General features: G+C 42.1%; 1 protein-coding gene across 1 annotated transcript in view; it reads left to right on the top strand.

Annotated features, from left to right (window-relative positions):
• The window catches only part of GUCY1A2 (guanylate cyclase 1 soluble subunit alpha 2), a 296,894-nt gene that overhangs the window by 170,547 nt on the left and 100,669 nt on the right, over window positions 1-25,678 (top strand). Inside the window, exon 6 of the mRNA XM_074957390.1 lies at window positions 8,995-9,138. Within this exon, the coding sequence (XP_074813491.1) occupies window positions 8,995-9,138 (144 nt within the window). The remainder of the gene's footprint in view (window positions 1-8,994; window positions 9,139-25,678) is intronic.

Here is a 25,678-nt window from a genome sequence, read left to right as displayed (position 1 = left end):
TAGCTCAATGGGAACTAGTGCAAGTATGTCTCCTGGAGCTGGGAATCAGACCCCAGCTCTGAGTATAGACATACCCTTAGATGCTCAGAGTGGGGAAGAGAGTTACTAGGCTTGATGGACCCATAGCATGATATGACAAAGTATCTACATATCTTTGAGATTATTTTGGGAGCTAAACTGAAGATGTCAATAATTGTACCACCAGGGCTATAGTATGATGTGATTTCTAAGGGAGGAAGGGAATCTATGAGGGAAAACCTGTAAAGTGCAGGTTTTCTTCCAGAAAAAGAGTTTTGAATTGTCAGACCAGATTCTTTTACAGTTGGTTCTCCTTAATATTCAGCAAAGAGGTTATTGCTGGTCTTTTTTGAGGTGGGTATAATTTAAACCCATTTTAAGAAAAAACCCACACGTGCTTATTCACTGTGCTTTAAGAAAAATAGTGACAAGTGCTCAGCTGAAACTGTGTTAATCCAAATTGTCTAAGTTTTTACAGAGAACCTTCTGAGAGAGGCAGGACTACAACAGCAGCCAGTAGCTCCTGCTTTCAGTGGATTTGTTTTGTCTGTAGGGAGCATTACATCAGACAGCCCACAAGCGTGACCTCTGCGATTACATTTTGTGATGTTTATTTCTAAACAGCACTTTGAAAAAGGTGCTTAATAGATTCCCGAGAGCATCGGGATTCTCAGGCGTGTCAGATGGAGATCTTTATCGCTTCCTTTGGCAGGTTTCTTGTTTCAAACACAAGATGTGCTTTTTTTACTTCCCTCTGTAAAGAAGCCTGGGAAATGGTGTGTGACACTCTAGTTCTTTTATTACTTGTACACATTCAGTTAATGTTCTCTGCTAATTTATGATGAAGTAAGCCAAAGCAGTTGTTGTTACTTATATCCCTGCTCCCTTCTGAGTTAGGACTGAGTCAGCACTGTAAGAGGGGACATTATGCGGCTGAAGGTTCCATTCGTTTAGATTATCAGGATAATGGAGGGCCTAACCATTAGCAGTTATTAAAGATCCCATGGCACTTTCTCCAAGAGATGGAGACTAGCTCCTATGTTTTGGCCTTATTCTAATTAGGGAACTTACATCCTGCCTACAGTACTTACATTTTCACTGAACTTTCAGTCACACTCTGTATTAAGGTTCCATTTATAATTGGAATAAATAAATGATTAATAGATGTTTTATCTATATCCCATACTGCTCCTGTCTGAAACATCTATTAATGAGACCTACAACCTGAATATAAAGTGACTGAACTCTCAATTGGACAAGATCTCCTTGTTTGCTTCCTGCAGTGCTTATGCACTGTTGCTGTGTGCTACTAAGCAGTTGCCATAGTCTACCCTGTCAGGCGGTTGCGGTTCTCTCCCCGTCCATCAGGGAGGGAGACCACACCCTCTCATTGCAATGCTCCTAGAGAGGCTCCCTTCAGAGGGGAATTAGCCGACAGTTAATAGGTCCAAGTCTGCAGCCCAAGTCGGGCAGCAATTGGGTCTGTGAGCCCCAGCTCTCAGCCAGAGCAGGGCAGCACACCGTTAATGCTTCTGGCCCACGGTTGGGCAGGGTAGCCTTAAGTCTATAGGCCCGGTTCCCTCCATCAGGGCGGGAGCGTAATCCATTAATGGCTCTGGCTTGCAGTCAGACAGAGCAGTAGTGAGTTTGTCTACCCAGGGCCCTCAATCAGGGCGGGGCAGCAATCAGGTAATGGCTCTGGCCTGCTGTCAGGCAGAGCAGCCCAGCAGTCTAGGAGGAGATTAGCTCTCAGGCAAGAGAGCCAGCAAAGCCTTGTGGCATCCTGGCTCAGGCAGGCACCAGACCAGTGCAGGCCTCCTAGCCTAAAGGTGGGGAGGCTGCCACCCCCAGGAGTGGGGTGGCAGGGGGTAAGGGGACGCAGGCCCACCCGCTCCACTGCGTCCCAGCCCAGGGCCCTAACAGTGGCGGAGTGGTCAGCCCCTGGGTCAGCAGGGAAATCCGGCCACAACATGTAGGCCGGCTTGCAGTTAGTAACACAGCTATTCGGCTTCCCCTCGGCTCCTTCCTATGCTCCTAGTCTGGGGGTACCTGGGTTCCGGGGTTGTCGCCGGTCTCGCTGGGATAAACAGTGAGCGGGAGCTCCTCGGTGTTCCCAGTGTCCATCAGGTCCGGCAGTCCCTCCGGGTTTCTGCCACTGTAGCAGCCTCCGTCAAGTCTGGGCTCCAGCAGCGGGGAGGGGGAGACGTCCTGTTCCTTTGGCAGCAATCCCTCAACTTAGCTGGAGGGCTGGCCTTTTATATTTCCAGTTCCTGTCCTTCCCCTCTGCTTCCGGCTGGGCGGCCGTGGGTATCCCGGCTCTGCCCACCAAAGGGCGGTTGCAGCTCTCTTCCTGTCTGTCAGGGGGGAGACCACTCCCCATTGCTACATACCCCAGTTTCAGGATCTACAGCAAAAGATTAGAACAGAATTGCTGATTTGCACAAAGATTGATTGAATGACTTTAGATCAGGTTTTTATATAGTAATATAACTATTTTAAAATCCTTACCATCAATGACTAATTAAATACAGAAATTCAATAATAAATTATACATAGATCAGGCTAATAGCTGGAAGCTGGCTTCCACCTTTGTTATATCTCATAATACTGTACACATAAAACTACAGTCTTATTTAAGAATTGTGGGAATGGCAATGGGTAAGGAAGGATTTGTCTAGTAAAGATAAAGTGTGTTGATTTAAGGCTCTTCTGAACACTGTCATGCAAATACAGCATATTTACACTATTCTTATATATTGGCACATACAAAATCCTATTTTAAAAATATGAAGGTTGTAAAATCAAGGACTCATAAGTCAGGAAATGCCAGAATTAAAAAAAATAATAATCCAGTCAGAGGCAGAAACTTAGCATGGTACATTTCAGCAGAAATAGTTAAAGATTGGTAAAGTTATAAGCAGCTGACCGTGGCCTTATAATAGAAAGAGTTAGGCAATCTTCACAGTAGGAATTGCTACCAGATCCACTTGTAAGGGCAGTCTTAGCAATTTTAGAGTTTCACATTTCACCATTAATGTGAGAGGAGCTTGGTAGCAGTGAGGACCATTAAGGAATGGGGTTGCATGTACTCAGTGATCATATTTATGTCCCATTCATTTCCCAACTGTGATCATCACCACGCAGCTTCATTCTCTCCTGCTGACAGTACATGCAGAAAATCTGCAGGAGCAGATCTCCTTTTTCAGCTTGAAAAAGAGACGACTAAGGGGGGATATGATAGAGGTCTATAAAATCATGACTGGTGTGGAGAAAGTAAATAAGGAAGTGTTATTTACTCCTCCTCATAACACAAGAACTAGGGGTCACCAAATGACATTAATAGGCAGCAGGTTTAAAACAAACAAAAGGAAGTGTTTCTTCACACAGTGCACAAGCAACCTGTGGAACTCTTTGCCAGAGGATATTGTGAAGGCCAAGACTATAACAGGGTTCAAAAAAGAACTAGATAAATTCATGGAAGATAGGTCCATTAAGGGCTATTAGCCAGGATGGACAGGGATGGTGTCCCTAGCCTCTGTTTCCCAGAAGCTGGGAATGGGCGATGGGATGGATCACTTGATGATTACCTGTTCTGTTCATTCCCTCTGAAGCACCTGGCATTGGCCACTGTCGGAAGACAGGATACTGGACTAGATGGACCTTTAGTCTGACCCAGTATGGCCGTTTTTATGTTCTTCTGTCAATCCAATATTTGTTCCATGTATGGGAGGTTTCATAACTGGGCAGGTTTTGTCACTGATTTTTGTTGACTTAGTTCTGCACTCATATGCACTCTGTTTGAGTGAACATAAAAGAATGTAATTTGGTCCTTAATTTTACTTACATATCAATGGATATTTCAAAGAGGGGAACTCTCTGACAAAATAAATAAATGTATCTAGATTTTACAAGAAAAACTAATCTATGGGCCAAAATCTCTTCTTGTTTACACTGAGATCAGTGGAATTACTCTGAATTTACTCCACTGTAAAAAAGAGCAGAATTTGGCCATCACTTTTTTATTACGATAGCCCAATCTCAACTCCTTAGGTTGTAATTTCTTCTATTTGTGTTCAGTCCAGTTGTCTTCTCTAATTTTAAGGTAGCATGTTTGATTTTCTGCCCTTTTTTCTCTGTGAGGCTGAAGTTTAGAAGTATCACAATATTCAGATGGGTCCCTAAACACAAATTCAGAGCAGGCCTTGTTATGACTTTAAAGTGGTGCTCTCATGCCCCTCCCCTTTCCCACACACACACCATATCCATTCTAACCCATGCCACTCTCTCCTTGCTGCTGGTGGTCCTGCCTTCCCTCCTCAGTGTCTCTAGCTACTTCCTTTCCTGCCCTGTAGTCTCTGTCTACTTACCACAACTACTGGTGTTTGGGGGGGGAAAGAGCTCTGCTATTTTATTGGGTGGGCAGGAAGGTGGCTCCCCACATGTATTACTGCAGTGAATGGCTGTCCTGAGAATGGGGCACAGGGAAGGAGTTAAGAAGACAGATGGTAGGAGTGAATGCCAGTTGCTGTCTTCTCCATCTGCAAGTACCTCCAGGAACTTTCTGAAGTCAGGGAAGAGATTTAGCAACTTTCCCCATTTTCTGCTGGTACTCTGCTCTCCCTTGGGGTACCCTGTGATGAGGTGTAGAAACCCCACACTGGGACATGAGGGGTTTAGGAGCAGTTCTGGGCCCAGATAATGCTACCCTACTGCACTTGCAGAGTCCACTACAGCTGGAGGAGAAGCTTGAAAGGGAGCCAAAAAGCTCATAAGTGGGACAGAGGGGTTAGGAGGACAGACCTACCTTGAAAGCTTTTGAAGAAGGATACTTCTTACTGCAAGGGAGGGGTCTTCAAGCAGGAGCTACCCCAGCTCATAGAAGAGAGTCCAGGGAGGAAACCCAGGTGAGAGAGTTCTTTCTCTCTTGGGCTAAAGAGTGAGAGAAATGTGGGAGGCTGAGTTCTGAGCTGGGAGCCTGACTGGAGATGGGGACTGATCAGGGACTGCAGCTTGCCTGAAACTCTGGATAGAAGGAGAATGTGACAGACCCTAGGCAGATGGACTGCAACCCAGAAACTTTGACCATGGTGAACCTGGGGCGAGCCTGCAGAGAAGAAGACTACCACCTGCTGAGCCCAGCTGAGCTGAAGAGTCTCTGTTGTTTTTACTATTTTCTGTTGGATTTTAAGCACAGGACTTCGAGGTTCATGGGGAAGCAGATGGTAGGAAGTGGCCCATGGATGCATCCCCAAAGCGCTCTGGGGTGTTTGCTATTACTTTCTCTCTCAGGGCCCTGAGTTGGAGCCTGGTGAAGAGAGAGGGCCCGGGCTCCCATACCAACCCCTTTTCTCTACTTCCCTACTTGGACAGGATAGAGACATTGTAAGCTGCTGAGTCAAGGGCATGCCACTCCCAGGGACCTAGAGGCAGGCTGAAGACCCTTTCTCTTCTGGGGATGTTGAATTCTATATATTTTGTTGGACTCTGTTTCCTCAGAACAGGAGAATGTAACTGGTGACCTGACTGGAGTGCCAATTCGCTACCTCCCTTAAGGTCAACTGACCTTCTGGATTGGTGCCCAGTGTAATGTTTAGATGTAGTGGGGGGATTTCAAAGTCTCTCTTATGCTGGTGCCTTACCAGGACTGGAAACTAATCAAGTTAGTCCCTGGGGGACTAACATGAAGGGGAAGGGAGTCCAGGAGAGCTGGCTGTATCTCAAGGAATCCCTGTTGAGGTTACAGGGACAAACCATCCCGATGAGTCGAAAGAATAGTAAATATGGCAGGCGACCAGCTTGGCTTAATGGTGAAATCCTAGCGGATCTTAAACATAAAAAAGAAGCTTACAAGAAGTGGAAGGTTGGACATATGACCAGGGAAGAGTATAAAAATATTGCTCGGGCATGTAGGAAAGATATCAGGAGGGCCAAATCGCACCTGGAGCTGCAGCTAGCAAGAGATGTCAAGAGTAACAAGAAGGGTTTCTTCAGGTATGTTGGCAACAAGAAGAAAGCCAAGGAAAGTGCGGGCCCCTTACTGAATGAGGGAGGCAACCTAGTGACAGAGGATGTGGAAAAAGCTAATGTACTCAATGCTTTTTTTGCCTCTGTTTTCACTAACAAGGTCAGCTCCCAGACTGCTGCGCTGGGCATCACAGAATGGGGAAGAGATGGCCAGCCCTCTGTGGAGATAGAGGTGGTTAGGGACTATTTAGAAAAGCTGGACGTGCACAAGTCCATGGGGCCGGACGAGTTGTATCCGAGAGTGCTGAAGGAATTGGCAGCTGTGATTGCAGAGCCCTTGGCCATTATCTTTGAAAACTCGTGGCGAACGGGGGAAGTCCCGGATGACTGGAAAAAGGCTAATGTAGTGCCAATCTTTAAAAAAGGGAAGGAGGAGGATCCTGGGAACTACAGGCCAGTCAGCCTCACCTCAGTCCCTGGAAAAATCATGGAGCAGGTCCTCAAAGAATCAATCCTGAAGCACTTACATGAGAGGAAAGTGATCAGGAACAGTCAGCATGGGTTCACCAAGGGAAGGTCATGCCTGACTAATCTAATCGCCTTTTATGATGAGATTACTGGTTCTGTGGATGAAGGGAAAGCAGTGGATGTATTGTTTCTTGACTTTAGCAAAGCTTTTGACACGGTCTCCCACAGTATTCTTGTCAGCAAGTTAAGGAAGTATGGGCTGGATGAATGCACTATAAGGTGGGTAGAAAACTGGCTAGATTGTCGGGCTCAACGGGTAGTGATCAATGGCTCCATGTCTAGTTGGCAGCCGGTGTCAAGTGGTGTGCCCCAGGGGTCGGTCCTGGGGCCGGTTTTGTTCAATATCTTCATAAATGATCTGGAGGATGGTGTGGATTGCACTCTCAGCAAATTTGCGGATGATACTAAACTGGGAGGAGTGGTAGATACACTGGAGGGGAGGGATAGGATACAGAAGGACCTAGACAAATTGGAGGATTGGGCCAAAAGAAATCTGATGAGGTTCAATAAGGATAAGTGCAGGGTCCTGCACTTAGGATGGAAGAATCCAATGCACCGCTACAGACTAGGGACCGAATGGCTAGGCAGCAGTTCTGCAGAAAAGGACCTAGGGGTGACAGTGGACGAGAAGCTGGATATGAGTCACCAGTGTGCCCTTGTTGCCAAGAAGGCCAATGGCATTTTGGGATGTATAAGTAGGGGCATAGCGAGCAGATCGAGGGACGTGATCGTTCCCCTCTATTCGACACTGGTGAGGCCTCATCTGGAGTACTGTGTCCAGTTTTGGGCCCCACACTACAAGAAGGATGTGGATAAATTGGAGAGAGTCCAGCGAAGGGCAACCAAAATGATTAGGGGTCTAGAGCACATGACTTATGAAGAGAGGCTGAGGGAGCTGGGATTGTTTAGTCTGCAGAAGAGAAGAATGAGGGGGGATTTGATAGCTGCTTTCAACTACCTGAAAGGGGGTTCCAAAGAGGATGGCTCTAGACTGTTCTCAATGGTAGCAGATGACAGAACGAGGAGTAATGGTCTCAAGTTGCAATGGGGGAGGTTTAGATTGGATATTAGGAAAAACTTTTTCACTAAGAGGGTGGTGAAACACTGGAATGCGTTACCTAGGGAGGTGGTAGAATCTCCTTCCTTAGAGGTTTTTAAGGTCAGGCTTGACAAAGCCCTGGTTGGGATGATTTAACTGGGAATTGGTCCTGCTTCGAGCAGGGGGTTGGACTAGATGACCTTCTGGGGTCCCTTCCAACCCTGATATTCTATGATTCTATGATTCCTGATTTCTTCTCTGTCAACCCTGAGGATAAAATATAAGTAGACATCCCAGGGACAAAAGGGCCAGGCACAAAGTGGCTCCCAGGGCAGCTCTACAGTCTGCACACATCTCTCCTCTCATGCTAATCTTTGCAGAATGCTTTTCTGCCATTCAATTAATAGAGCTGCACTGAGGGGAAGGAAAGAGACTGGTGGTAGATACATTCATGCTTCTAAGCCAAGCCTGTTTGAGAGTGCACTGAAGGATTGTGCAGGGAGCTGGCTACAGAAGTGTGGGCAGACAAACTTTGCAAAGGGTGATTGTCAGTATAATTGGAGGATTATAGGGCTTGTTGGTTTCATAGGCTGATTTTGACCTAAGCCAGAGGGATCCCTTAATTTCCCCTGCTCCCCTTACTCCGGAAAGTTGGCTTCCCATCAGGAACAGTGAGGCTAAGGGGTAGGAGAAGCAATCTAATGCATTCATTGGTCTGAGGAAAGGAACTGGTGCTCAGGTAATCTCATGAAGTGTAGAGAGCCTAAATATCCTATACAAAACTAAAAGGTTTCAGAAGAGCTGCATACCTTGGTAGGTAGACAAGCAGACAATACCCAGCAGTCAGCCCTAGTACCAGTGGGTGTGGGATTATGAGAAATAAAAATTATAGGTAAGCTATAAAATCACCTCTCTTGAATTCTCCCAGGCCTAAGAGGAGCAAGATTCTAAAGATAAGTGATGTACTATTCACTTGTTTTTTAATGGAAACATTTAGGCTCCAGTAACTCTCATCTTAATGTATTTTTTGAATAGAGTAAATAATAATTATGAATTATTACTGCTTAGTACAGTTCTTACTCCACAGCAGAGCAATAAATGGTGGCACCAGCTCTTAAATGTAACTAGTTTTTGGTCTAACTCTAATACAGAAAATCCTGTTTTCCTGTGGGGTAATGTTATCATCTTTCATTTGATAGTGCACATTGTCCTAGATTTAATGATCTTCTGCAGTTAATGATGATGAACAACTATGCAATGAGATGTCAGAGTTTTGACTGTGCCTGTTTGCAAACTCGGGTAATTATGCTCCGTTGTCTAATTGCTTATTTTATTGATATTTTGCTGACATGTTTTTAAGCAACATTTTGTGATTGCAGAGAACTAATGGCACAGATCTCTGCTCATTATCATACTTTTACATTTGATTTGTCTGATTGCTGCAGGTGGAAACAATAGGTGATGCATACTGTGTTGCAGCAGGGCTCCATAGGAAGAGCCTTAGTCATGCAAAACCCATTGCTTTGATGGCTTTGAAGATGATGGAACTTTCAGAAGAGGTACTTACACCAGACGGAAGACCTATTAAGGTAACCTCACTGCTCTGTATTCCCAGCTAGTCCCTGGAACCTATCCATATATCTGATCAAGTACAGTCCACCAGATTCTGAATGGTGGTGCAAGGGAAGTCTGTTCTTTGTAATGAGGAATTTGGAGCATAATCAAGATATCCCCATCTGTGGCAATGTATCTTTTGTCAATATTAATTTTTTTGATATTCCTCAACAGTCACATGGGGCTCTGTCAATCTGCTGTCTCCACATCCCATTGCCAAACTGCTGACAACCCTAATAATGAAGCTGTTGGGGGGTTACCCACCCTCTCTGTCAGGCAGAACCTCCTTCCCTAGTTTGTATTGCTTCCTCATGGTCTGGCATCTCAGAGTACCAGGTAATGAAAACCATAGATCTTTTCATAGTAATTCCCAAATCAACTCCAGTTGTTTTGCTTCTTGCCATGCTCTACTAACCTTTCAGCTTGTTTACATCTGGGTTGGGGTGTCCGATGGGGAACATGGTCATGGATAGGAATTGGATAGGGACACATATGGCTTCCTTTCCCAAAGGTCATGGCATGTGTGGGTTTTACTAGGTGTACTCAATGGAAAAAAAAATGCCCTGGAATGTCCAGGTTTTAATCAGATCCCCTGAACAACATTGTGATGTTGCACTCTATATGATTTTATGAAAATATGCTAATGAGTATGAATATAATGTAACTGGAATATGCTTCATGCAAAAGGTCTCTTGTTAAGGTATCCTTACAAAGCTTATAATCTACTGAGTGTGGTCATCCTGTTTGTATAAATGTATCACTCTTGTATCTGAAACTAGAAATATGAAATATAACTCTGAGGGCCTACTGTAATTATGCAAAGTGTGGGCCATTAATGGTGGTTTGGAATCTTGATGGCTCCCATCAGCCAGGACAATTGACTGTGGATGGCTGTGTTTGCAGTCAGGCCTTCCTGTGAGTCAGGCTGGGAGGAATGAAGGCTTGGAGTCTTACAGGACATGTGACCATGTCACCTGGTACTGAAATCCATCTTAAACCTGGTGCTTTTCCATTTAGAAGAGGGGGTTGGGGACTCAGAGAGGGACAAAGGATTCCCATCTTGTGCAAAAGATATATAAGGGAGTGGAACAGAACAAAGGGGGCTGCAGTCATGAGAAATCCCCTAGCTACCACCTGAGCTGGAACAAGGGCTGTACCAGGGGAAACAATTGTGCCCAGACTAGGAAGGTGTCCAGTCTGTGAAAGAAACTTATTGAAACATCTCTGAGGGTGAGATTTTTATCTGTATTCAGTTTTATTACTGTATTAGGCTTAGACTTGTGTGTTTTATTTTATTTTGCTTGGTAATTCACTTTGTTCTGTCTGTTACTACTTGGAACCACTTAAATCCTACTTTCTGTATTTAATAAAATCACTTTTTATTTATTAATTAATCCAGAGTATGTATTAATATCTGGGGCGGGGCAAACAGGTGTGCATGTCTCTCTATCAGTGTTATAGAGGGTGAACAATTTATGAGTTTACCCTGTATAAGCTTTATACAGGGTAAAATGGATTTATTTGTGGTTTGGACCACATTGGGAGATGAGCATCTGAATGTCAAAGACAGGAACACTTCTTAAGCTGCTTTCAGTTTAAGCCTATAGCTGTTAGAGGACATGGTTCAGACCTGGGTCTGGGTCTGCAGCAGGCTAGCAGGTCTGGCTCAAACCAGGCAGGGCACTGAAATCCCAAGCTGCCAGGGCAGGTAAGCAGGGGCAGAAGTAGTTTTGACACATCAGTTGGCAACCCCAAAGGGGTTTCTGTGATCCAACTTCTCACAAACATGAAATAAGGAAGACTCATACACATATCTGTATACAGTGCTGTACTCCACTACTGTGAAAGGGGTGCTTCATGGGTCCTATCTTTACATTTTCCTACTATTATACTGTTTTACTGGTTAAATTGCATTTCCTGAAATGCAGACTTTTAATTTTCAAAGGCAAAGCGCTATCTAAGAGAAACTGTTACTGAAAATGGAAGAGTTGAATGTAGAGCAGTTTTCAGGGCAGACTGCTTGACAAAGGCCGTGCCGGGGAGAAGTCTAGGCTGACTTCTCACAAGGTGCTTTGCATGTTGTCTGAATCACATGGTGAAGAGTGTACTCACTAGAGCTGGTTGGAAAATGAGGGGGTTTTCCATAGAAAATTCTGATTTGGGGGCAAGAACTCAAATACCAGAAATTGTTGATGGCCAAAACTAAAAATATTCAGGCAACCCCCATCCCCCCAAAATCAGTTCAGAAATGCTGCTGCGGTGTCTCATGGGAAGGGTAGTGTGATTTTTGGAGCAAATTACAATGTCCTATGCACCACAGTGCCATGATGCACCACCACCCATTTCCAAGCATGAAAGTCCCAGGCAATGACGAATCCTGGGGGATGTGGTCTAGCCTGGGAGCCCAGCCCATAGATGAGAATGGGGACCTAAGGCAACCAAAGTACAAGTCCCATGAGGTGGCATGGTAGCATATCCACACAGATATATTTCAGTTTTCAGGGATTTGAGGGAGAAGGAGCGTTAACGAAAAAATAAATTCTGCAGAAAACACACTTTTTGCAGAAACCCCAATTTTCTATCAAAAACCTATTCAGGTGGAAAATTTTCATCCAGCCCTAGTATTAGAGAGAGAAAGTTGGTGAGGTGATATTTTTTTTATTAGACCAACTTCTGTTAGTGAGAGAGACAAGCTTTTGAGCCACACAGAGCTCTTCTTCAGCTTGAAAGCTTGTCTCTCTCACCCACAGAATTTGGTTCAGTAAAAGATATTATCTCCTCTACCTTGTCTCCCTAATGTCTTGGGACTGACATGGCCACAACTACTCTGCATACAGCTCTCGTATTGGCATTTGAAGAGGGGGGGAAAAGCATAAACTGGCACATATTTTTCCTACAGACAACTGAAAAGGCAGCATTTTCAGCATTTCACCTATGGACATTTACAGTTGATTCATTTGATTCTATTTTTGGAGGACCGTTTCTCACAGATTATTGGATAAACACAACAATTCCCAAACAATGAAGGCTGATTAATAATTTGTAACATGTAACACATGGGAAGGGGTGCCTTCTAGACCAGGGGTTCTCTATCTTTTTCTTTCTGAAATGCTATAAAAATTCCCTGGCCCACCTGTGCCACAACAACTGTTTTTCTCCATATTCAGTAGATTAAAAGCCTGGGCTGGCATTAGGGGGTAGCAAGCAGGACAATGGCTCAGGGCCTGACTACGTAGGCAGCTCCACAAAGCTAAGTTGCTCAGGTTTTCGCTTCAACTTTGGGTGGTGGGGCTTGGGCTTCAGCTTTCTTCCCTGGGCCCAAGTCTAACGTCGGCTCTGCTCTCTGATTTATTTTGGGGGACCTCCTGAAACCTGCTTATGGCCCTTAGAGGTCCCTGGACCCCGGTTGAGAACCACTGTTCTAGACTACTTGTTCTAGATATCTGTTGGTTTTTTAAAAAATAAATTGCTGTGATCATGGTGATATTTTCAGGTGTGTGACTGACGAGCAGGCTCATAGTGTTGACCAATTCTTTACCCTGCTACCCAGAACAGGTTCACACACACTCTTGAGCTGAAGAAGTATGTTGTTTGTTCACTGCTTCAGTGAGTGATTAGTCCACTGAAACAGGGCACAGCATAGGATTAAATGCAAGTGCACACCCACATTCAGGGGCTTGCCTTAAATACATTCATAGAATCATAGAACTGGAAATGACTTCGAGTCTCCTGCACTCAAGGCAGGACTAAGTATTATCTAGACCAGCATTTCCCAAACCTTTTTGGCCACGGAACACTTTTTAGCCTATTACGGAACACTTATAATATTATTTTGTAGTCGTTTGGTTTTCAAATAAAAAATTGCGTTATTTATGCTCAAATATATTTTATTTTATAAAACAAAGCAAAAATACAAATTTAAAATAACTTGAACTAACAATTTCTAACTGGAAAGCACGTACAAAGTAGTACAAAAATCAAGTGCAAGAGTCAAAATTAAATTCTAGATTCTTTCACAGAACACCTATTCACATCGTGCGGAACACCAGTGTTCCGCGGAATATAGTTTGGGAAACGGTGATCTAGACCATTTCTAACAGGTGTTTGTCCAACCTGCTCTTAAAAATCTCCAATGATGGAGATTCCACAACCTCCCGAGGCAATTTATTCCAGTGCTTAACCACTCTGACGAGAAGTTCTTCCTAATGTCCAGCCTAAACCGTCCTTGCTGCAATTTATGCCCATTTCTTCTTGTCCTATCCTCAGAGGTTAAGAAGAACAATTTTCCTCCCTCCTCCTTGTAACAACCTTTTACATACTTGAAAACTGTTATGTCCCCTCTCAGTCTTCTCTTCTCCAGACTAAACAGACCCAATTTTTTTTCAATCTTCTCTCATAGGTCATGTTCTCTAGTCCTTTAATAATTTTTGTTGCTCTTCTCTGGACTGTCTACAATTTGTCCACATCTTTCCTGAAATTTCGTGCCCAGAACTGGACACAATGCTACAGTTGAGACCTAATCAGTGTGGAGTAAAGCGGAAGAATTACTTCTTGTATCTGCATGCATCTGATGAAGTGAGCTGTAGCTCACGAAAGCTTATGCTCAAATAAATTTGTCAGTCTCTAAGGTGCCACAAATACTCCTTTTCTTTTTTGCGTATACAGACTAACACAGCTGCTACTCTGAAACTTCTTGTATCTTGCTTACAATACTCCTGCTAATACACCCCAGAATGATGTTTGCTTTTTTTTGCAACAGGTTACACTGTTGACTCTCATTTAGCTTGTGATCCACTATGACCCCCAGATCCCTTTCCAGAGTACTCCTTCCTAGGCAGTCATTTCCCATTGTTACAAAGTTAATCATTATATATTATATAAACACTTTTCTGCCTAACATTAAGATTAGTTTGCCAGCTCAGTTGTTTATCTGATTGGATTGCTGGCTCAGCTTTTTACCTGGCTGTTTTTTTATTGACAGACAAGCAGGCATCTTTTCACATGTCCCAACACCAAAAATATACATTCTACATATAACATCCTACACATAAGAAATTGTGAACTGTTTTTATTATTATGTCACTATTATTTTATAGTAAGTTCCCTAGCACTGCAACAATTGGTTTTTAAAAAATTGTAAGAGCATGAAAAGACTGTAGAAGAAAAGTGCTTTTGAAGGGAATACAGTCAAGAATGGTCAAATACTATGCCTAAAAATCTTAACTGTATATCTTTCTAGTTCAGCAAAGAAAAAAAATCAATCTGGGTACATCACATATTGCACCTAAAAATTAGATACTATCCCTTTTTAATCTGAAAATCAATCTGACTCCACTCTTAACTCTAGAAATATTAAGGGGACAAGCCTTAGCCGGTGTAAATCATCCTAGCTCCATTCATAGATTTATTGATTTTAAGGCCAGAAGAGTTCATTAGATCACCATCTAGTCAGACCTCCTGTATGACACAAACCATAGAATTTCACCCAGTAACCTCTGTATTGAACCCAATAACTTGGGTTTGGCTAAAGCAAATCTTCCAGAAAGGCATCCAGTCTTGATCTGAATACATCAAGAGACAGAGAATTCACCACTTTCCTTGGGTAGTTTGTTCCAACGGTTAATAACCCTCAGTGTTAAAAATATATGCCTTATCTCTAATTTGAACTTTTCTAGCTTTAACTTGCAACCAGGACTGACATAACTATGATGATTTTCCCCATCTGAGGAGGTGCCAGTTAGAGTATGTATTGTTTTATAAAACATGGAGGCATCTATCCTGCAATCAGATTCACATAGTGGGGACGTTTGTACCTGTGTGGATCTGACTGTATGGTAAGGGGTCTTTAAGTTTGTATAAAAGTTGAAGTCTTTTTTTCATTGCTTCAGCTGGCTTTGGATCAGGCTCTATATTTGGAATTAACCTATTGTATTTATAAATAATATATTCAAAAAAATAATCATGATTAATCACAGTTTTAATCGCACAGTTAAACAATAAATACCAATTGAAATTTATTAAATATTGTAGATTTTTTCTGTATTTTCAAATATTATTGATTTCAGTTACAACACAGAATACAAAGTGTACATTACTCACTTTATATTATTTCTATTACAAATATTTGCGCTCTAAAAATGATAAACAAAAGAAATAGTATTTTTCAAGTCACTTTATACAAGTACCATAGTGCAATCTCTATTGTGAAAACACAACTTACAAATGTAGATTTTTGTTTTTGTTATATAACTGCACTCAAAAACAAAACAGTATAGGCTCTAAAGTTTTACAGGTTCACTCAGTCCTACTTCTTGCTCAGCCAATCGCTAAGACAAACAAGTTAGTTTACATTTATGGGAGATAATGATGCCCTCTTCTTATTTACAATGTCACCTGAAAGTGAGAACAGATGTTCGCATGGCACTTTTGTAGTCAGCATTGCAAGGTATTTACATGCCAGATCTGCTAAACATTTGTATGCCCCTTCATGCTTTGGCCAGAGGACATGCTTCCATGCTGATGACGCACGTTAAAAACATAATGCATTAATTAAATTTGTGACTGAACTCCTTGGGGGAGAATTGTATGTCTCCTTCTCTGTGTTTTACCCGCATTCTGCCATATATTTCATGTTATAGCAGTCTCGGATGATGACCCAGCATGTGGTGTTCATTTTAAGAACACTTTCACTGCAGATTTGACAAAACACAAAGAAGGTACCAATGTGTGATTTCTAAAGATAGCTACAGCACTCAATTTAAGAATCTGAAGTGCCCTCCAAAATCTGATTGGGATGAGGTGGGTAGCATGCTTTCAGAAGTCTTCAATGAGAAACTACAGAACCACCAAAAAAGAAAATCAACCTTCTGCTGATGGCATCTCACTCCGATAATGAAAATGAACATGCATTGGTCTGCACTGCTTTGGATCATTATCAGGCAGAACCTGTGATCAGCACGGACACATGTCCTCTGGAATGGTGGTTGAAGCATGAAGGGACATATGAATCTAATGCATCTGGCATATAAATATCTTGCAAGGCTGGCTACAGCAGTGCTGTGAGAATGCCTGTTCTCACTTTCAGGTAACATTGTAAACAAGAAGCTGGCAGCATTATCTCCTGCAAATGTAAACAAACTTATTTGAGCGATTGCCTGAACAAGAAGTAGGACTGAGTTTTATTTTAGAAATTCAATTATTTTTGGTACATAATTCTACATTTGTAAGTTCAACTTTCATTATAAAGAGATTGCATTATAGTACTTGTATTAAGGTAATTGAAAAATACTATTTCTTTTATTTTTACAGTGCAAATATTTATAATAAAAATAAATATAAAGTGAGCACAATACACTTTGTATTCTGTGTTGTGATTGAAATCAATATATTTGAAAATGTGGAAAACTTCCAAAATATTTATATAAATAGTAGTCTATTATTGTTTAATAGCTTGATTAATCATGACTAATTTTTTTAATCACGCGATTAATAGGGATTAATTTTTTAATCACTTGACAGCCCTACTTTAAAAGCTGTATTGGATACAAACGGGTGCAAATGTAAGGCTGCTATATGCCTAGGTTAAAGATGTTATTTGAATGAAGGTACACTATGATGTGTCCCCCTTTGCAGTGTACACTTACTGAAATCAAGTACTGAGTGTACACTTACTGAAATCAATGGCAGACCTTCCACTCACATCAGTGAGAGCTGAATTGTGCTCTTTGTACTTGTCCGTGGTAGGTTCTCCTGAGAACTAGACACATGTCCCTACTCCTTGTCTGCATTGTTGTAGATAGAGTGCTGACATGTTTAGAGATTGTATTATAGCATAACATTTATGTAAGTATTCATATATTTCAAAATCACTCGAAATTAGACACCAGTTTTGCCAGTTTCTTTTGACATCTATCTTTTTAATATCTTTAATTGCTTTAACATATTTGTATGACCAAAGCTATTTTCATTAGACAAAAAGAAAAGGAGTACTTGTGGCACCTTAGAAACTAACAAATTTATTTCAGCATAAGCTTTCGTGTGCTACAGCTCACTTCATCAGATGCACCTTAGATGATTAAAAAAATTAGTCATGATTAATCAAGCTAACTTAATACAAGTACCATAGTGCAATCTCTTTATAACGAAAGTTAAACTTACAAATGTAGAATTATGTACCAAAAATAACTGAATTTCTAAAATAACACTCAGTCCTACTTTTTGTTCAGCCAATCGCTCAAACAAGTTTGTTTACATTTGCAGGAGATAATGCTGCCCGCTTGTTTACAATGTTACCTGAAAGTGAGAACAGGCATTCTCATGGCACTGCTGTAGCCAGCCTTGCAAGATATTTACATGCCAGATGCATTAGATTCATATGTCCCTTCATGCTTCAACCACCATTCCAGAGGACATGCGTCTGTGCTGATCACAGGTTCTGCCTGATAATGATCCAAAGATGCATCCGATGAAGTGAGCTGTAGCTCATGAAAGCTTATGCTCAAATAAATTTGTTAGTCTCGAAGGTGCCACAAGTCCTTCCTTTTCTTTTTGCGAATACAGACTAACACAGCTGCTACTCTGAAACCTTCATTAGACAGTGTACTGTAGTAGCAGTTTTAGAGAAGTGAGTCAATTACTGCATTAAGTCTCAGACACATATTTAAAATTAAATTGTAATCATATTAATACTAAATTACCTACTGTTCACAGTTGCTAATCAGAATTACATTTTGTGTTTCTCCCACTAAAATGCTAATAACTACTTGTTTAACTGCAGGAAATGGTTATTCTTTGAGTCACTGCCCACATACATTCCACTGTTGGTGTCTGTGTGCCCAGCGTGTACCTATCAGAAACTTTTTCCTGCAGTGGTACCTGTTGGGAGGCTCAATTGTCCTCTACTGCCGCACGCCACTGCGTCCAAGTATAAAGGGCAGAGTCCCCCCCCACCCCCCCAAGTTTCTTCTTACTACCTGTGGCAGTCGTTGGAACTCCTGTTCATTGCAGAACAGTTTCTCTTAGCTCTGTATATAATATAGTTAATTTAGTAGTTAGTACAGTTAGCACGGTTGGTAAGTTTTAGCTGGTTTTTTAAAAAAGAGTTTTTCAATTTTGTTGTTTTTTCCCATTTCGGGGTCCTGCCGCCAGCACCAAGGCATGCCATAGAAATGTAATCAGGAGCTCATTGGGGTCCTGTCATGTATCATTGGCCTTTTTGGAACCCATGGGGGTTTCCTCCAGATCTTCCCCTCACTATGCCTACTCAGTGCCCTCGTCTAGACAGGGGGAGACTGCACACCAAGCTGCCAGTGTCTGCTACCAGGCATTAGAAAGAGGTCATAAAAGCAGAGGAACAGCCTGCAGGAGAAATTCAGGCACTTCCACTCTTGGCTTCCTCATCCTCTCTGGACAAGGCAGTTTCTCCTGGTGATTTTAAAGCTGATGAGGCATTGTTAAAGAGAGGGCTGTAGACTTGGGCATTCAGGTCAAGGAGGTCAGGGAATCTTCACATCACCCGATTGACATTTTATAGATGGCAGACACCCTCCAGGATTCTGTTAGTCCTCCCAACTGTTTGTAGCTGTGCAGACCGAATAAAAGGATAATAGTCACCACTCAGAGAATCTCTTCTTGGGTAGCTCCCTGCATACACATGTGCTATGACTTGGCTAATGTCACCCCTCTGAGCAGAGTCACAGCTCATTCAACAAGATCACAATATTGGCTTCAGCAGAATTTCTGGAGCAGGTTCTGATTGTAGACATCTGTAGAGTGGCAACTTGGTCCTCATTCCACATGTTTGCTTCCCATTATACTGTTGCTCAAGACTCCAGAGATGATGCTAAAATTGGAAAAGTTGTCCTCCAATATTTATTTAAATAGACTCTAGTGACAAATGTACCTGCCCTGGGAGGGAACCCCATCTGGGTTCTCCACAGATTCCATGTCTGTGGTCCCCAGAAGATTTAGCTTGACACATCAACATCAGAGATGTTTTCATGACTCGATACAAGTCAATCATGTAGGTCATGGATTCTGCGATTTTATGAGATCAGCAACTTCCTCAAAATTCCACTAACTCAGCCCCGGGTGGCCGGGCTTGGGTTCTGGCCCTGTGTGGCAAGACTTGGGCTCTGAGCCCTGCCACCCGTGACTGAAGCCCAAACACTGTTTCCCATAACTTCGCTTCACGGGGACCCCTGTGGCATGGGGCCCCAGGCAATTGACCTGGTTGCTACCCCCTAATACCAGCCTTTTGAACATTTCTGTGATTTTATTATTGCCCACATCCTGTCCATGACTTTTTTTAATAAAAATATCCAAGCTAAAATTTTAGCCTTACTTGTGAGTCACCAAGAGTGAAATGCACATGTGCAATCACTCAAAGAAGAAAAAACTGTTACTAACCTGTTAGTAGCTGTTGCTCTTCGAGATGCATTGCACATGTCCATTCCACAACCTGCCCTTCTACCCCTCTGCATTGGAATTCTGCCAAGGAGGAACTGAGAGGGGACTAGGGGTGACTCTGCCCTTTATACCTGCATGCAGAATAGTAGAGGATGCTCAAGCCACCCAACGGGTGCTACTATGAGAACAAGTTTCCTCTGGCTGTGTGCTGGGCATGCAGACACCAAGAGTGGAATGGACATGTGCAATGCATCTCCCAGAACAACAGTTACTAAACAGTTTAGTAACTATTTTTCAGTCATTCCATGGAATATATTAAACTGCAAACCATTGAAATTTAACTTTGTTAATGAGCTTACAGCTTTTAGTATAAAATTATTCCCTCTTACCCCCCCCTTTTATTTTGATAATACTTTCTACTGTGAAGCAGACCCAATTATGCCATATTGGTATTTACAGGAATTTCTTTTTTTAGAGGTTTAAGAGTAACAGCCGTGTTAGTCTGTATTCGTAAAAAGAAAAAAGAAAAGGAGTACTTGTGGCACCTTAGAGACTAACCAGTTTATTTGAGCATGAGCTTTCGTGAGCTACAGCTCACTTCATCCGATGAAGTGAGCTGTAGCTCACGAAAGCTCATGCTCAAATAAACTGGTTAGTCTCTAAGGTGCCACAAGTACTCCTTTTCTTTTTTCTTTTTTTAGAGACAACTCTTAGCTAACCCCTCTGAGATCATAGTTGGAAGCTGAAAATTTAGAAATGAACCACTAGAAATGTGTAGTCATACTAACTTCTATGCTGTGTTTTTTAAAATGGTGGATTGTTTAGGAATTTTTTTTTAAACATATCCCTCCAATTGTGAACTTCAGTCAGTTATGTTGCCTACAGAGGTTTTAGTTCCACAGAACAAAGGGAAAAGATCTAGAGAATATGAAGGGCCTAGCTGCTGCTCTGGGGCTAGGAAACATTTGTTTGGCATTTAAGGGAGTTTGGGGCGATATGATTATGGATCACTGAGCGTGTTTACATTAGAAATCAACTTTTCTGGTATATTTTGTGGTGTTATGAGGGTTGAATTCACAAAAATGTAAATGTTTACATATTTGGTTCATGTCTGAAGTAATGATTGCTATAATAAAAACTGAGCTTGTGAGATAACAGAAAAAGGAAGTCAACAAATTAGGAAAACAATAGTAAAATAAAGCAATAAATGGAAAGCTACAGTATCATAAAGTTGGAAAATTAGGGCCAGATTTCCATAAAATTGCACAAACAAAATGCATCCACAGATGACCAGATACACTGTTACATATTCTTTTTGTAAAGGGAAATCACGCCTCACCAATATACTAGAATTCTTTGAGGGGGTCAACAAGCATGTGGACAAGGGAGAGACAGTGGATATGGTGTACTTAAATTTTCAGTAAGCCTTTGACAAGGTCTCTCACCAAAGGCTCTTAAGCAAAGTAAGCTGTCATGGGATAAGAGGGAAGGTCCTCTCAGGTATTGGTAACTGGTTAAAGATAGAGGGGAAAAAAAGGGAGTAGGAATAAATGGTCAGTTTTCAGAATGGAGAGAGGTAAATATTAGTGTCCCCCAGGGGGTTGTCCTAGTCAACATTTTCATAAATGATCTGGAAAAAGAGGTAAACAGTAAGGTGGCAAAATTTGCAGATGATGCAAAACTACTCAGGATAGTTAAGTCCAAAGCAGACTGCGAAGAGCTACAAAAAGATCTCACAAAACTGGGTGACTGGGCAGCAAAATGGCAGATGAAATTCAATGTGGATAAATGTAAAGTAATGTAAATTGGAAACCAGAATCCCACCTATACATATAAAATGATGGGGTCTCAATTAGCTGTTACCACTCAAGAAAGTGATCTTGGAGTCATTGTGAATAGTTCTCTGAAAACATCCACTCAATGTACAGTGGCAGTCAAAAAAAGAGAACAGAATGTTGGGAATCATTAAGAAAGGGATAGATAAAAAGACAGAAAATATCATATTGCCTCTATATAAATCCATGGTACGCCCACATCTTGAATACTGGGTGCAGATGTGGTCGCCCCATCTCAAAAAAGATATATTGGAATCGGAAAAGGTTCATGAAAGGGCAACAAAAATGATTAGGGGTACGGAATGGCTGCCATATGAGGAGAGATTCATAAGACTGGGACTTTTCAGCTTGGAAAAGAGACGACTAAGGGGGGATATGATAGAGGGCTATAAAATCATGACAGGTGTGGAGAAAGTAAATAAGGAAGTGTTATTTACTCCTCATAACACAAGAACTAAGGGTTACCAAATGAAATTAATAGGTAGCAGGTTTAAAACAAACAAAAGGAACTCCTTGCCAGGAGATGTTGTGAAGGCCAAGACTATAACAGGGTTAAAAAAAGAACTAGATACATTCATGGAGGATAGGTCCATCAATGGCTATTAGCCAGGATGGGCAGGGATGGTGTCCCTAGCCTCTATTTGCAAGAAGCTGGGAATGGGCGACAGGGGATGGATCACCTAATGATTGCCTGTTCTGTTCATTCCCTCTGAGGCACCCGGCATTGGCCACTATTGGAAGACAGGATACTGGGCTAGATGAACCTTTGGTCTGACCCAATATGGCTGTTCTTATGTATGCATTTATCTAGCCATTTGTACGTGCCATTAGCCTGGGTATTATAATAATTATGGCAGCGGTTCTCAACCAGCGGTAAGTGTACCCCTGAGCGAAAGCAGAGGTCTTCCAGGGGCTACATCAACTCATCTAGATACTTGCCTAGTTTTACAACAGGCTACATAAAAAAAGCACTCGAAGTCAATACAAACTAAAATTTTATACAAACAAAATGAGAAAGTAAGCAATTTTTCAGTAATAGTGTGCTGTGACACTTTTATACTTCTATGTCTGATTTTGTAAGCAAGTAGTTTAAGTGAGTTGAAACTTGGGGTACACAAGACCAATTGGACTCCTGAAAGGGGTACAGTAGTCTGGAAAGGTTGAGAGCCACTGAATTATGGTAACCACACACACACAGATTTTGGGCATGCAGTTATGAAAATCTGGCCTGTAAAACAATATACATGTGACCTTATAAACTACATTTAATCTTGATGAAACTTGAGATTGGCTGCAGGTGTATGACTTGGGTCTGTTAAAAGGCTTGTTTTATGTCCAGCACATCACATTACACTGACTCACATCTCTCAGCATTTATATGAGACCTGGTATGCAGCAAAAGCATTTCCAGAGCTTTGTCACTTTCAATAGAGCTAAAGGAAGCAGAAATGTGATAGGAAAATGGAGGCCCTGATCCTGTACTCCTTCAATGTCCTGTGATTTACAATGTACTAAAAGCTTTCTGGCTTTAGCAGGGAAAGCAGGAGAGTGGTAGATCTGACAGCTTTCACACATCCTGTCACCACTGTTGTAATACATAATCTCTTCTGTGATTTGTTTCTGAAAGAAATATTGCTAACAGTGAATGGGTTGATACTGCAACTGTCTAGTGGGCAAATCCTGAGCTCATGAATTATTGTTTTACTTTGTCCATACTCACGCAAACTCCCATTGATTTCAAGGTGAGCTAAGGACTGAGTGAAAGCTAAGGACATTGGAATCTGACCCTGTATGTGTGTATAGAATAGGGCAGGGGTTCTCAAACTTTTTTGCTGGGCCCCTTTGAAAATGTTTCAGGCTGTGACAACCCCTTCCCCCCCCCCCTCAAAAAAAGTGATAGCGAATTCCATACTCATAGGAGCATACTCACGATATTGCCACCCTTACTTCATCCTGGCTGCTGGCAGCAGTGCTGCCTTCAGAGTTGGGAGGCCAGAGAGCGGCGGTGCTGTATCTCCCTCCCCTGCAGCTCCCCGCACAGCAATATTTTTTGTGATCTCATGACCCCCCTACAATAGCCTTATGACCCCCTTTTGGGTTGGGGCCCCCAGTTTGAGAAACACTGTAGGTAGGATATACATTTATATCCTTTCACTAAGATATATTTCTTATTTCAGAGATCTTCATCTGATTTATGTTGTACCTTACTGATTATACTAAGAGCAGTATGATTGTAGTTGTATGTAGGGATGGATTAGGGTTTGGTGGGGCCCCTGGGCCAGAGCAAGTGGGGGCCCTTCCCCACCCCTTCCACCTGCAGTCTCTTCCCCCCCACCCACCACCACTGTGCTCCTGCCAGGGAGTGGGGTCAGGGCGCAGGGGCTTGCCCTGCTCTGTCTGCCTGGTACTCCTGCCAGGGAGTGGAGTTGGGGGGGGGGGGGCTTGCCCCATCCCCGCTCCCTGGCTGGAGTGCTGGGTAAGCAGGTGGAGTGGGGCAAGCCCCTCTGCCCCGATCCCACTCCCTGGCAGGAGCGCTGGGTGGGCGGAGGAGGTGGGGGTACCCATTTTTCCGGGACTTTCCCCAATTGGCCAGGACCCCTGGGCACGGGACCCTTGGCCCAGTGGCTAATCTGCCACTGATTGTATGATAACATTGATTTAAAACTGTCTCATAAATTTAAAAGGCACAGTTGCCAACTTTCATGCGGTAAATAAGCACCCGACTTTCACAATAAGCCAAAAATCAAACTAATCCCATTTCAGAAAAATGCCAAAACAAGCCAATCCTTAAGAACCCCAACACTCTGTGACTAGATTCCCCTGGCCTGCATCTGGGACTCTGGTGGGACCGCTGTGCACCCCTCACTCTCTCTCCACCTTGGCCCCGCTTGCTGGGAGCCGATCCAAAAAAAAAACCAAACAAAAAAACAAGCTACAAGCCCAACAAGCTACAAGCCAAAAACTAGCCAACAAGCAATTCACAAGCCAATTAAGCCAAAAACAAGCCCAATTTCTATGTGTTTTTTTGTGGGTTTGGGGTGTCTGTTAAAAGGGCATTTATTGAATTCAAGATCTGTTTCTTATCTCCTTATGTTTCTTTTATATATGGTAGCAGCATATTAATCTTAATAGCTAGAGTTACTCCTGTAAAAGGAATTCTCCATAGCGTTGACCTTCAGAGATAAAGGTCACTGTGCATATGTCATTTAATATATTAAAATCCATAGGCATTATTTTTGGCATCATTTTTTATCATGCTTAAAATACTGCCTAATTAATGTGAAGTGTGTATTTCAGTGAAACAAAAAGGTTTTCTGTTTATTTCTGACTGCTTTCCTGTAATCTAGTGATTTAGCTGAATTGATGGCTTTAATATTATTCAATAATATTCTATTTGTAACATTTCCAGTTTATCAGGAAGCAAAAAGCTTCATGTGTAAGCTCATTCTTCAGAGTGGTAGTCTTGCTGGATATGTTTAAGATTTTGACCAAAGAGTTTTCCTAAGAAGTCATTCTCCAATATTATCTGCATATTTTTGCAGTGTGCAAAGGTGGCACTAATAGGTTTGTGGAGAGAGAAAGGGAACTCAGAAGACTCAGAGGAAAAAGTGAACATTGATTTGCATGAAGCTGCTAAAATTAACTCTACAATTATGTGGATTTGTTGTGTGCAGCTGTTCCTGTTGAAAGCATAAAAACAGTACCCTATCAGAGCAATTCAAAGCATGCTTTAAGATATGTTGCTTAACAGAGGGAAAATATCATGTTTCTGTGAAATTACAGTGGTAAAATTGCATGAGAATTAGAAATATAAATGCTTTCATCAGGGTAGGGATAAAAACATACACTGCTTCCCTTCTGGTCTCTGTTTGCTTGCTTACTAATGACTAGTTAATAGCCTAAATAGAGTAGTACAGAACACGGCTTAGTTGATACTGGGTTAAATTGGATGAGTTTATTATCATTTAGGTTAGATTGGAACTTTTATCTACTTAGATTGTCATGATATAAAGGAATGCAGAATTGTCGTTTCCTTTCTTTCTTCATTATCAACAGACACTGCATAGCAGACTCTCTCACAGCTTGTGTACAACTCTGATACGATTTTACCAGCCTGATTTTGAAGTGGATTTGTAAACTCTTTACTAAGAGTGTGGTCTTAACATTAGCACTGCTATAACATAACTTTGCATATCAGCTTGAGAGAAATACAGAATTACAAATAAAAGACCAATTCACATCTAGTATAAGCACTTTCCCTAGTTCTTTGTGG

Source organism: Natator depressus, chromosome 1, assembly GCF_965152275.1.
Source record: "Natator depressus isolate rNatDep1 chromosome 1, rNatDep2.hap1, whole genome shotgun sequence".
Taxonomy (NCBI): Eukaryota; Metazoa; Chordata; order Testudines; family Cheloniidae; genus Natator; species Natator depressus.
This window is presented reverse-complemented; position numbering and strand designations above follow the sequence as displayed.